Here is a 14,058-nt window from a genome sequence, read left to right as displayed (position 1 = left end):
TTCACCATTTACCCATGGTTATTGGTAATGTGGGTCGGGCCCCCTCAAGCCACCCTGGACAGTCCCTGCTTACTATGACTACCCTCTGTGCTTACAGCACTTGGCAATGTAGTTGTGCCTTGCTGCAGCAATCACAACTAATGATTTCCTAAAGCAACAGTGTGCTAAGTTTGGGATCATAAACTAAACAGGCATGATTATGACTCCAAGAGCTAACCTTAGGAGAGCTCATTTGGGCCCTGCTGACATGTTGCCAATGCTGTGAAGCTCTCAGAAAAGCTTGCTGCAAACGCAGGAAACGAGTAGAAGATCTGGACACCAGGTTGCAGGCTGCAACAAAGTTTCCTTCTTCCACTTCTTCATAATCATCTTGGCTATGACTGGGTAGCACCCACTTCATGCGGGGGTTGAAGGTGTTTTTGAGTAAACGAGAGATGGTCCTCTGGGACCATGACCCTGGAAAAAGTACAGTATAGCCTGTGTGAAGCTCAATAAAGTAAGGAAATGATCAACAATCAGAAAATCATTATATATATATATATATATATATATATATATATATACCCTGAGGAAAGATTCATTTAAACAGTAGAATCAGGCAAACTGTACAATGTCAATTCAAGTTTCAATACTGCTTTTTTTCAAGCCAGATGGAAAATATAGGGTGTCAGCGCATTTGTTTAGACTGTACCATTTGTGTTCAAATCTTCTTCTGCCAAACAGGATATGCATGCCTTCTGCAAAAAAGAGAGAAGAAACGGCAATATTCAAATTGAAGGCATTTCTATAAATTATTAATTGCTCCAATGGGAAAAAATGATGGGAAGACGAATGAACGGAGCGTTTGTCGGTTGAGTAGAACGATACACTCGCCATTGCGGTATCAGTGAATCCACATCAGGGGTCAGCAACCTTTTCAGTGTGGAATGCCACTTTCAAATGTCCTTGTAAATCAGTGTGCCACACCCAGCAAGATTAATGACTCGCAGAACAATTTTTTTATATCCAACAGAGCTGTAATTTTTCACCAGTCCAAGTATACAACATGGATGTACGTTGAAATCGTATAACTGACCAATTTATCTTCCACTATTCTTGTTCATCATTAAACTAAAAACTGAATGTGAGCAACATGTGGACAGGCCTATGGACATCCATGACGTCAACTTTTTACCACAAGAATAAACCAGAATCAATCATTCTTCATCAACAATTAACTACAATCATAAAACAAGTGATATGGACAGCTACCATACTATTCATCAATAAAATCTTATTACAGAAAATATCAAAACTTGAAACGCACACTCACTTCTTTAATATATTTGCAATCAGTAAATGGTTTTCTGTGCTGAGCAATGCAATGAGCAATGTGATACCTTGCTTCAGTGGTGGTGGTGTGTGTAGCAGTGACAAAGGTTTTCAGGGTCCGTGTTTGTTTGCCGCACCTGGACACAGCGCATTTTATTGTCTCTGCCTTGACAGGCTCATGCTTGAATTCCTGTTCATGTTTTGTCTCGTAATGACGTTTAACACTTGTTGTGTGAGCCACAACGCTCTCGAGGCATAATGCACAAACAGCAAGGTCTTTTTCTTGCACAAAGCCCCAGTCATCTGTGCACGCTGGCTGAAAAGAAAGATTATTTTCGCTGGGGGAGCTGTCGTAATTTATTCGTTTATCGCGCGCCTGTGATTCGTTGGCTGGGTTAAAACGCAGATATCTCCTCCGGTCCTCGGCGCCACGCAGACATATGCTCACACACGGAGCAGAGGAGGAGGGGCGCTACCGTAAAGCCTCTAAACAACATGGTGCGCGAATTAAAATGTCTGAATTTCAGGTAAAAATGCGCATTTTTTTAAAAAACAATCATTATTATTTCATGCGTACGTACACGAACGTGCGAGCGTACGTACATACATGCGTACGTGTTGAATTGAGTAAAAAACGTATGTAGATCAGGGGTTGGCAACCTATGCTGGCACGCGAGGGGTTAACTAGTGGCACGCATACGTACACGTAAGGAAGCATGGATAGGTAGGTCCCTTCTCAAAATTTGGAGGTCACCAATTTGTTACAGCCTTACGGAACGTTGGTTTTTTTTTTGCTAATATGTTGCATTTGCGATTGGCTGGCAACCAGTTCAGGGTGTCCCCTGCCCACTGCCTGATGATTGCTGGGATGGGCTCCAGCACCCCCGCGACCCTACTGAGGATAAGCGGTGTAGCTAATGAGATGAGAGATGAGGTGAGATGTTGCATTTGACTAATACCATTTACTGATTGCAAATATATTAAAGAAGTGTGTGTGCGTTTCAAGTATTTTGTCCCAACAAATACAAAGCACTGAATACACTTTTCCGTGATCGACCATTACCAGGTCCACAATTAACCAGGGAATTCTAATCAACAAAATACTTTGTTCTATTTTAAAGTGTTCCTATATCTGATTTACAATTGATTTTTTTCCATTCTACTTCATCAATGCACACGCAGCTTGGCTACGTCACACTTGCTTACAAACACGGAAAGGGCTCTATAGGTGTTGGGTAATAATGGAGTTCAATACAGAAGACAAAAAAAAAGAAGTATTGTATGTATTGAAAGCAGAAAAATGAGCCAAATTTGGACTCATTTTAACGATATTGATCGCTCTGAAACAGAGTGCATTTAATTTTTTTATCTTAGAAACTGCTGAACTTTTGCCTTTGGTCCCACCTAATTTATATTTTTTGCGTGTTTTTCTGAAGATCGGTGTCTAAAATTATTAAAATAGAATTGTAAATAGTCTTTTTTTTGCATTTGATCATTTATTTAAAGCACTGAAGAGTAAATATTTTCAATGTGTATTTTTATTGTTGTTCAACTTTAAATTTTTTCAGTGTTTAAAAAGCTAATAATGTTTTGTATTTTTTGTAGATCTGGGAATATTTTAATTTGTATTTCATGTGTTTTTCAGGGATCCCCTGCAAAACATGAGATTAGTTATTACTTAATAATTTGGTGCATAATAATAATCACTAAAACAAATTAAAAAAATAAAATAAAATCTGAGGAGCCGTTTGGATGCCAAAAGCGCCGAGCCAAAAAAGCTGCTTCTTGAAAAAGCCAGAATTTCCATGACTAGTCTGATAAACCTGTTCTCTTGAATGCGACAGTAGGGGGCAGTAACACTTTACTGACAACTCAATAATGAGGACTGTACAGTAGACACCTTTGGAGTCATCTTTACGCACACTTTTTTTATTATTCATTTAAAAGCGTGGGGCTATCGAGTCAGACAGGGATTGAACATGGCAATGGCAACAATTTCAGCCGTTTTTTTACGCACTTCACCCAAAATCCCAGCAATTTCCTGACCTTGAAACACACAACATTAAAATTCAAGCACTTTCAATCATTTCAATCACACGTACAAACCCTGAAAATGAGATCCCTTGATATATAGGTACCACATCCAGGAGATGGCATTTAAGATATCAAAATACTGACAATGAAAAAAATACCTACTAACATCTCGTAGGCTTTTTCCATTTCTTTGTACGTAAATAAAAACAACCAACCTTTTTCTCTCCTTTCTTTTCTGCAGTGAATGATCCAAATTCATCTGAAAATTAGAAGAAAAAAAAAGAGAAACCTATAAAACAATTATAAGCAAACCACTGTGATGCAATAAAAAACGTTTGATCATTTGGATCAAATAAATACGAATACTGTAATTTCCAATCAAATCCAAAAAAATGGTGCCTAAACTTATGTACATGCCTACTTTTTTAATTATCGCACACTTTCTGTAAATCTGATAAACTTCATTTCACTACTAAAATATCATTATATATGTCTGCTAAATTATATATTTGACTGAGATTGCTGTTCAGAACAATGTTTTATAAAGGAAAATACTGAAAATAATCAGAGGTGTTCAAATGTTTTCATACAACAGTATACAGTGCATCCGGAAAGTATTCACAGCGCTTCACTTTTTCCACATTTTGTTATGTTACAGCCTCATTCCAAATTGTATTAATTTAATCTCTTATCTCAAAATTCTACACAAAATACTCCATTATGACAATGTGAAAAAGTTTTTTTTTTTACACTTTTTTTGAATTTATTAAAAATTGAAAACTAAGACATCACATTTACATAAGTATTCACAGCCTTTGCCATGAAGCTTAAAATTGAGCTCAGGTGCATTTTTTTTCCACTGATCATCCTTGAGATCTTTCTACAGCTTAATTGGAATCCACCTGCAGTAAATTCAGTTTATTGGACATGATTTGGAAAGGCACACACCTGTCTATATAAGGTCCCACAGTTGAGTGTGGACGTCAGAGCACAAACACCAAGCATGAAGTCAAAAGAACTGTCTGTAGACCTAAAAGACAGGATTGTCTTGAGGCACAAATCTGGGGAAGGATACAGAAAAATTTCTGCTGCTTTGAAGGTCCCAATGAGCACAGTGGCCTCCATTATTCGTAAATGGAAGACATTTGGAACCACCAGGACTCTTCCTAGAGCTGGCCGGCCTTCTAAACTGAGCGATCTGGGAAGAAGGGCCTTAGTCAGGAAGGTGACCAAGAACCCGACGGTCACTGTCAGAGCTCCAGCGTTCCTCTGTGGCGAGAGGAGAGCCTTCCAGAAGGACAACCATCTCTGCAGCAATCCACCAATCAGGCCTGTATGGTAGAGTGGCCAGACGAAAGCCACTCCTTAGTAAAAGGAACATGGAGGCCTGTCTGGAATTTGCCAAAAAGCACCTGAATGACTCTCAGACCATGAGAAACAAAATTCTCTGGTCTGATGAGACAAAGATTGAACTCTTTGGTGTGAATGCCAGGCGCCATGTTTGGAGGAAACCAGGCACCGCTCATCACCAGGCCAATACCATCCCTACAGTGAAGCATGGTGGTGGGAGCATCATGCTGTGGGAATGTTTTTCAGCAGCAGGAACTGGCAGACTAGTTAGGATAGAAGAAAAAATGAATGCAGCAATATATAGAGATATCCTGGATGAAAACCTGCTCCAGAGCGCTCTTGACCTCAGGCTGGGGCGAAGGTTCATTTTTCAGCAGGACAACGACCCAAAGCACACAGCCAAGATCTCAAAAGATTGGCTTCAGAACCACTCCGTGAATGTCCTGGAGTGGCCCAGCCAGAGTCCAGACTTGAATCCGATCGAACATCTCTGGAGATATCTGAAAATGGCTGTGCACAAACGTCTCCCATCCAACCTGATTGAGCTTGAGGCTTATTGCAAAGAAGAATGGGCAAAACTGCCTAAAAATAGGTGTGCTAAACATGTGGGATCATATTCAAAAAGACTTGAGGCTGTTTTGCTGCCAAAGGTGGATCAACAAATTATTAAGCAAAGGCTGTGAATACTTATGTAAATGTGATTTCTTAGTTTTCTATTTTTAATAAATTCAAAAAAAGTAAAAAAAAACAAAAAAACAAAAACGTTTTCAGTATTTTGTGTAGAATTTTGAGATAGGAGATTAAATTAATACAATTTGGAATGAGGCTGTAACATAACAAAATGTGGAAAAAGTGAAGCGCTGTGAATACTTTCCGGATGCACTGTATGCCAGATATAAATGTGTCGTTTCCAAATCTGTACTTACCAAAGACACACAACAGGAAATGGTTCTCCTACAGCCCTAGTGGTTAAGGGATAACAACGTCCCACCCACCCACCACCCCTGCATACATTTTGGTTGAGATGTGCAAATCGCTGTACTAGGTATCAAGATTTGTGTCAATACCAGCACCAATTAGGGTAACATACTTGGATGGAGGAATTCTATAGGCAGTTCAGGAATCTGGAACATAAAATAAAGTTAACTATAAATTGACATTAAATATTATTTTTGGGATTCAAACAGGTGTCTAGCATAATGTATTATGACATGGTGGGCTGTAATTTACCTATTCTACATGAAGATAGTCTATAAGTGCAGGAATTTAGTTTGCTTCATCCCTCGCTGTATCTTTTGCGGGTAGAGATCCAAGTTTCCAATATGCCAGTCGCACCTCCCAACAGGCTACTGCACCCGCCCGTGGAAAACTAACTTTAATTCAAACGCCGGGTTTGCATTTAGTGTGACCGCAGCAGTGTTGATGAAACAATAATAAGCAAAATATAATGGAACTTATCATTTTTCTTGTGCCGCCCGGTACCAAATGAACCATGGCCCCATACGGGGCCATATGTCAGGGTTTAACGATCACTGCTTACAGCACAAAACATGGCAGTAGCCAAACAATGTCTGTGTATCTTTTTAATAACCTGTTAGACCACCATGCAGTTCAGAAGAGTTTTTCTCTATCTTGAAGTTGTCTTTCTCCATTTGTGGTCTTTATTTCCTGTGAAAAAAACAAAACTATTATGTTTGAGTGCTATTATACCATTTAAATCATACCGAATGGATAGGGCAAATACAGGGTGTTCCAAAAGTATTGGGGATATTTTGACATTTATTATCTCAGAAACTACCAAGTATATGAACTCATCTGGTAAATTCAGAAAGATTGTAATCTCAATTTTTACATCGAATGTTCAAAGAGGTTCAATGTGAGCAATATTGGTCACACAACACACATCAAACCAATTGTCAAACTCTTGCCAAACGCATCCCAGCATTGCATTGTCCAAGATTGCAACAGTTGTTTGTGCCTTCAGCTCTTCCACATCACTTGGAATAGACCATTCCCTTTACAAATCCCCACAAAAAAAGTTGCATGGCTTGAGATATAGAGATAAGGGTGGCCAGCACATGAAATCGTGATCATTCTGCCCAGGCCGTCAATTCCAGGTGCCCTGAGGCTCCAGTGTTACCTCCTGACGATGGTGGACAGGACGACCCGTTGGGCTGAAGCGGTTCCGCTGACTTCCACCTCAGCGGTCGATGTGACCCCCTGCAGACCTCTCATCTGACAGGGGCGCACAGTTCACCTCCAAGGTGAGGAACACGGTTGCCGAAGGCCTGGGAGTTAAACTTCACCGCACCACTGCCTACCACCCCCAGGCTAACGGGTTGTGCGAGCGGTTCCACCGCTCGATGAAAGCGGCCCTGCGCGCCGGCCTGACCGATGGGGACTGGGTCGATAAACTACCCTGGGTCATGCTGGGACTGAGGACCGCTCCCAAAGAGGACCTTCAGTGCTCTTCAGCTGAGTTGGTTTACGGTCAAATGCTGCGGGTGCCAGGTGATTTCATCCCAGACCCAACGACACCCTGGGCCGCATCCAGGGAGAAATCCATCTTCCAGGGCACTGCGGGAGCGTTTGTGCCTATCCCCACATCGCGACACGGCAGGCCAGTTTCACGGGTTCCCTCCAACCTGCGCTCGGCTGGTTTTGTCTTCATTCGCCACGATGCCCACCGCGGACCATTGCGCCCTCCCTATGATGGACCGTTTTAGGTCCTGCAGCATGGTGACAAGACCATGGTCGTGGACATTGTTGGTAGGCCAGAGACTGTCTCCGTGGACAAGGTTAAGCCTGCCCACATGGATATGTCCAAGCCATTGGAACTGGCCCAAGCCCCACGGCGCGGCCGTCCTCCTGCAGCACGACCCTCCGGCCCCGTGGGTACCCACTCTGACCCTCCGCCCCCAGCACCTGTGGGCTCTCCAACTGAGTCCACAAGCTCTCACAGGAAAAGGTCGCAGAAAAGGAGTTCTTGTTAAATATCATCTTCTCGAGTTAAAGGGCGTCCCATTATGAATTTACCATACCATCTTACTGCGGCATTCGTCTCTGGTGGCTCCTTTCCGATTTTTTTTTTTTGTGAAAAGTGAGATTCTAGATGAGTCGGCATGTGTCAGGACCGGTGTATTCGCAATGATCGCAGCAAGGCTTAAAGGCTAGGACCTTAGCTTTGCCTTTTGGCTGAGAGTAAGAGTCCCGGTGCCCTTTTCCGACTCCTATGCAAATTCCTCCCCCCCTGATCGTATTCTATATAAAACGCTTATTAAAACAATAAAGCGAGCTAATTATAATAATTGGGAGATCCTAGTCTATATAACGGGTTTATTTAAACAATAAAGCGTGATCTTATTCTACAAATTGCGTTTTTTAACGCGGCTGAAAATGTCACCAACGTCAATGTACGCTTCCGACAAAAGCGATCGTATTCTATATAATACGCTTTAAAAAAAATAAAGCGAGCTAATTATAATAATTGGGAGATCCTAGTCTATATAACACGTTTATTTAAACAATAAAGCGCGATCGTATTTTACAAAATGCGTTTGTTAAAGCGGATGGAAAAGTCACCAACGTCACTGTACGCTATGATTTCCGCAATCACAACTAATTGTACACAAATAATATTTATTTGATTTACTATAATATCCGTATGTAATGTCTTTTTTATTATGAATGAAACCCTGGTTGCATTGGATCCCGCGGTGTAAACAAATTGTTGTTTTTTTGCATTTAAAATCGGAGGGGGGGAGGAATTTGCATAGGAGTCGGAAAAGGGCACAACACCGGCGCCTAGGCTTTGTAGCGTATTATGAACTGACCGATAACGGAAAATGCATAATGAATAAAGAAGATAGAACAATAACCCCCCCCCCCTTAACAAAAATCAATTATCTCTATGTATGTTTTGTTTTATTCATAAACAAGCACACTAAACACCTTTTCTGGTTGAGTGAATGCCGTTATAGGGTCTGAAAAGAATGAAAAAAAAAAAACAATTTCTTACAAAAATCTAAAGGTAGCTTTGAAATGGCACAACTTTTAAAAATATGGGGTTTTCAAATGTGCCCGAGACTTTTGTGACCTCTTAATAAGGCATTTAGGCTTTAAATTATTTATTCCACTTACCTGCTTTTGGCGTGAACCATTTTACCAGGGGGTGAGATGAAACCTCTGAATGACTACATAATAATGCACAATTCCGTCCAAACGTGGTACATTCTCGTGAGTAACAATACTAAGTAGTTGGCAAGGAAAACATGTATTTGACGTTGATTGAGCTAACGCCACAACCAGATGACGATAGTATGTCATCTGATAAACTCACGTTAGATTTTGAGACAAAAGAAAAATCTATCTTTTATCTGTTTTCGTAATAAAACGGGAAAATCCCTTAATTGTCATAGTGGAAACAAAAAGGTTGTGAATTGTCCACCACGAATATGTTAATCCTCGCGGGTGTTAAAAATAGTGTTTGCTCGCGAGATTACGAAATAGAACAGTGGCCAATCTAAGCACAGGTTTGCATTTCTGTTCACATATATCTATGGAACCTTGGATACGTCATCGCGCTAACTAGCATGACGACGTGGCGGCCGTATTGGTTGGGTCACCGTCCCTGTTAAGGCAATGTATGCACAGTGAAAATAAATCACACCTTGCTCGTTTTACAACGGATTTCCATGCGGGTAACATTTTTTGTCAACGTCAACACGTGCTGTGATTGCCGAAATTTAATTTAAAAAAACAAAACAGAAAATGTTTGCGTTTTTAAATAAAAAAGGAGAAATTTAAAAAAAAGATTTTAACTATTAAACAAGTTCCAAACAATTGCATAGAAATGTTAACACTTTTTATGAAACTCGTTTAAAAAACTAAGATTCAAAATCAGCGTTAAGGGGGTAATTGTAAGACTTTTGTTATTATTTTTATTTTGCAAATAAAGGTAAATGAGTACACCAGTAACCATATACTTAACCATAGTCAGTCGCCAGTCCAGGCTAAACAATCTTGTATGTATAGAAATGAGTTTGAACAATTTTTATTGACACTTTTAACAGCACTTAAACACATTCACAAATTCATTATATCATATTCTAACAATATGAGGTTTGAACAATTTTTATCGACACTTTTAACAGCAATTAAACACATTCAATATTTCAACATATCATATTTCAACAATATGGATCATTATGGAAGTGGGATTTGTTGGAAAATAAAAAAAGCCAATGTGTACAGGGCAATACTATTGTGCAGGGGCACAGCTCTGTCTTCTCAAGTGGGATTTCTTCCCACCCTCCCAAGCAGCATCCTCCAGACCTCTGCCCGGGATGCTCAGATGGATCCTCTCCCTTTAAAAGAAAGTTCTTCTAGTATTGATGTCTACTGAAGTGACCATATACAGTATGGCCACTTGCCACATGAAGGGTTAAAACTATAAAGCAAGATTTTTCCCCATGTACTTCCACCTTGTAAAACTCTCATAAGATTAAATAACAAAATAAATAAAGCTAAACGCATTTTGTATCTATGAAATGTTATTTCAGTTCACTGGGACTCGATGGTAAAGGCCCTGGGTGAATCCATAGACAGCACAATGAGCCGTCATTCTATTTTTTCTTTTGGCTTCGTTCACAAGTACTGGAAGATCCTGATAGTTTGACCCAACTAGCTTAGACTCGCAAAGGCATGCTGCATAAAAGGGTTTTAACAAACTTTATTGACACAAACCCACTACATCACACTCCAACAACGTGGCTCAATTTAGAGATTACAAACATTGCTTATTCAAACATCATTACTAATGTTTCTATAAACGTTATTTATACGTTGTTTATACGTACTGAAAAATCAAAACGTTTGTCATGCATTCTTAAGGTAATTTTCTTCTGGTTCAACGAATAAAGGCGCTTGAGGATTTTTTTTTACAGTTAAGGCTTATTAAAGTGTTGTTTTGAACATTTTTAGAATTAAATAATAATTAAATAGAATTGTCTCTATTGTCATTTAGATCAACGTTGGGAAACATTGTACGCAACAAGATTAGACATGGACCCCAGGGTAAACATGTAATGGAGACTATAAAGAGAAAAAAAGACAAAAGACTTTTAGGATAAAAATAAATAGGCAAAAAATATTTCATAACCCTGTGCTTCGAGACAAACCTACAATACAATAATAGTGCAATAAAAACGAATTGTGCATCGGAACAAGGGTGCACAATGAAATCAAGCTGCAACAAAAATTCCTAAAAAAGTTGAAATATATTTTCAGTTTTGTGCAAAAGCATTTAGCAGAAACAAACCCCTCCCCCCAAAAAATAAACCGTAAAATATGTGTTCACAGTTTTGAGCGCTCGTTTAGGGTGGTGATGGCCCTGGGGAAGAAGCTGTCTCTGAGCCTGTATGTCTTTATTTTAGGGGACCTCTTGCGCTTACCACAGGGCAACGGGTCAAAGAGGTGGTGGAAAGTGTCCTCTAGACTGGGCAGAGAGCAGCCAATGATTTTCTGAGTCGTGTTGATTCGTCTTTGTTTTTTGAGTCCATTCTGTCTATGCTCTCAGCATACCACATGGTATGGCAGAATGTGGCTTTATAGAAGGACACCAGCTAGTGGTGCCTCCAGAAAGTTTTCATAGAGGTGGTCAAATGAGGCTAATTAAAATATTTGGGTGGCACACTAAACCTAAAAGCCACAATTTCAGGTTATTTAAGTAAGAAGCTCAGTTTCAGGTTAGGGTTAGGTTAGGTTAGGAAGCAATCTTATTTTCTCAAGGTCCCCCCCAAAAAATTTTGGAGGTCCTTGGGAAACTAAGTTTCTGCACTGGCCATTCAGGAAACTGGAGCGTTTCTTGTCTTACCTGCGTTCGTTTAGTCCATCTGGAAAGAGAGTGTTAAGTTTTCTTATCCAGTGTTTTTCTGCCTTTCAGGTTAGGGTTAGGTTAGGGTTAGGGTTTAGGTTTAGGGTTAGGTTATTTAACCCTAACTATCGGAAAGACATAAGTACACGGCTACTGATATACTATAGAGTCTAAAGTCCTAAAGGTTAGAGTATTGTGAAGAGAAGAGCAACGGCTTGCCTAGCTGTGCACATTTCATCACCTGGGATGAAATGCATAACTGATGCTACAACAATCTGACGATACTGTATATGCCAAAAAATTTCTTTAGGAGAGGTGGGCGAGGCCACACCCTGATGGCCCCACTGAAACCAGCAATTTTTTTTCTTTCTTTTGAGAACCCTCAGAAAGTGGATTCGCTGCTGAGCCTTCCCCACCACAGACCTGATGTTTGCAGACTAAGAGATGCCCACCCATAAGTTTGAAAGAGTGGACTCTCTCTACACAGTCAGCGTTGAGAATAAGTGGAGCCCGGTCGGGGCTTGACATCTTAAACATATTGCCAGCCGCAAGGCATACAGAGACAACTAACTGGCTCATCCACACCTATGGACAATTAGAACTGGCCATTAAACCTGTCATGTATGTTTTTTTAATGTGGCAGGACACCGGAGTGCCCAGAAGAAACCCACACAGGCCCGGAGAGAACATGCAAGCTCAACACGGGGAGGCTGTGGTAGCTGGACCTCCACCCTGGACCTCCGCACCGTGCGGCTGCGCGCTAACCACCCACTGTTCTCACCCCGACCACCACCTCTTAGACCTGTAGCCTTCTTCTGGGTGCTACAGGTTCGTTAAAACATGGACAAACAGGTTCAGAGACATTTTCTTCTCCAGGGCCATCACCATCCTAAACAAGCATACAAAAGGGAAAAATATGTATCTTGCCAGTTGCAGTGTATTCATATCTTAATTATCGACCTATATTTTAATATTTGTTGCTGCTAAATGCTGAATAATTGCACATAATAAATTCGCATCCCTCTGCAGAAAGTAAGGGAATTCTGTCTCTTTTTCAAGAAGATGCTCTTCAACTCAGCTCAGTAAAAAGGCTCCCAGATTGTTTTTGTTGCTTGAACCATTTATTTAAAATTATTCTGAAACATTATGCACAAATGATTTAAAATGTGGAAAAAATAAAGCAACATAGAAAAAGATTAATGATAAAAAGAAATAAACTAAGAAAAAATACATGACAAAAGAGGGAGGAGGGAACAAAAAAAGCAAGATAAAATAGTACAAATCTGGAAAAAAGGAACAAAAGAAGAAACTACAAAAGGTAAAAATGAGAAAAGTGAAAAACAGGAAAAAAAAAGAGGAAAAAGCAAGCAGAAAGAAGTAAAAAGCTAGGAAAATAAAACATTAGAATAAAAAAGGGAATGTAAAGAGCAAAAGAAGAAGAAAAGTTGAGGCCTGGTTTGCTCATTTGGCTTTTTTACTCTCCATCAGCTGAAAAAAAGCATCATGGAGTCAAGAAAGTGTTAGGATTATATAATTATATTTATCCTACAGTTGATATTAAAATGTTATATGTGTTCTCAGCCATTTTGAAGAGTTCTCAGCCCGTAAGCTGCTCTTCAAGGCCATGAGTTGTTTTTTTGTACAGCCTGTCTTTTTTGTCTCACATACCAATGGATGCACCCTGACCTGGAATAAATCTGTGCATACCATAACTCAAGTTGTTCTTCACCAAAGAGCCTGGGAAGAAGAAGGGGAGGTGCCCAGGACAGAGGTCACCTGTCATCATCGGATGGAAAGCAGGCCTTCGAAAGAAGTTTAATTAACTCTACGTAGCAAAAGTTGGAATACGGTCTCAATTTGTTAGATAGAATCCCCGCCCCTCAGTAAATTGAGACTCATGTATTACAGGGCAAAATCTAAATAAAAAGAAAGGAGATCCTGAGATTTCTTCAGAGTGATTTGGGTGATTGGCGGCATACATTCTCCAACCTCTCCTTGCAAGATTCTAATTAATTTAATTCTCTTTGTCTTTTATTTCAGAGCGTTTTATCATAAATGTTGGAGACTTGAACCTAACAGAAAGGGATAAAGAGCCTTTCCTGCAGAGGGTGGTTTGCCAACATAACACCACCCCACACAGACAAACACACAATTTTTTAGCTCAGGAGGTAGAGGGCTCGTCTTGGGATCAAGAGGCTGCAGGTTCGCTTCCCGGCTCCTCCTTTTTATATGTCGAAGTGTCCTTGGGCAAGACACTGAATCCCTAATGCCCCCAATAAGCAATTAGGCCTTGCATGGCTGACTCTCTATTGGTGTGTGAGTGTGTGTGTGAATGGGTAAGTGTAAAGCACATTGTAAAGCGCCTTGGGAGGTCTTCATTGACTTGAAAAGCGCTATATAAATGCAGACCATTTACCATTCCTCTATACTATGCTTCGTCTGACCCAAAGGTAAGGCAACAAAAGATGATGCAACAAACCGAATACTTC

At 40.2% G+C, this 14,058-nt stretch overlaps 1 protein-coding gene and 2 long non-coding RNA genes across 15 annotated transcripts in view; 1 reads left to right on the top strand and 2 right to left on the bottom strand.

Moving 5' to 3' along the window:
- ccdc142 (coiled-coil domain containing 142) overlaps nt 1-9,220 on the bottom strand; it is a 56,445-nt gene extending 47,225 nt beyond the window's left edge. For 2 of the 10 annotated variants that reach the window (XR_015851343.1, XR_015851344.1), the window contains exons 1-5: nt 8,836-9,220; nt 6,287-6,363; nt 3,561-3,604; nt 692-737; nt 218-456 (exon numbers count right to left, since the gene is read on the bottom strand). Coding sequence is in view for 8 of the 10 variants with exons in the window: in XM_088344129.1 (XP_088200255.1) it covers nt 218-456; nt 692-737; nt 3,561-3,604; nt 6,287-6,347 (390 nt within the window). In the remaining 2 variants the exon portion in view is untranslated. Of the gene's footprint in view, nt 1-217; nt 457-691; nt 738-1,379; nt 1,426-3,560; nt 3,605-4,293; nt 4,353-5,785; nt 5,820-6,286; nt 6,364-8,835 lie in introns of those variants that run through there. The other 8 variants (XM_088344129.1, XM_088344130.1, XM_088344122.1 and 5 more) reach the window with 6 other exon arrangements.
- On the bottom strand, nt 4,406-5,601 carry LOC148359079 (uncharacterized). The gene is made up of 3 exons (XR_015851349.1): nt 5,040-5,601; nt 4,758-4,958; nt 4,406-4,676 (listed from the first exon to the last, which is right to left on the bottom strand). It is a non-coding gene; the product is annotated as an uncharacterized LOC148359079 (long non-coding RNA).
- On the top strand, nt 9,149-12,605 carry LOC148359077 (uncharacterized). Of its 4 annotated transcripts, none has more exons than XR_015851348.1 (2): nt 9,149-9,338; nt 11,956-12,605. It is a non-coding gene; the product is annotated as an uncharacterized LOC148359077 (long non-coding RNA). The 4 variants fall into 4 exon arrangements; XR_015851347.1 differs by having other exon boundaries at nt 11,947-12,605; XR_015851345.1 differs by having other exon boundaries at nt 9,149-9,395; nt 12,213-12,605.
- Nucleotides 12,606-14,058: the final 1,453 nt, after the last annotated feature.

The sequence above is a fragment of the Urocampus carinirostris genome, chromosome 9 (assembly GCF_059441175.1).
Source record: "Urocampus carinirostris isolate Australia breed hairy pipefish chromosome 9, RoL_Ucar_1.0, whole genome shotgun sequence".
Classification (NCBI taxonomy): Eukaryota; Metazoa; Chordata; class Actinopteri; order Syngnathiformes; family Syngnathidae; genus Urocampus; species Urocampus carinirostris.
The sequence above is the reverse complement of the archived record's forward strand: the minus strand, read 5'-3'. Positions and strand labels throughout refer to the sequence as shown.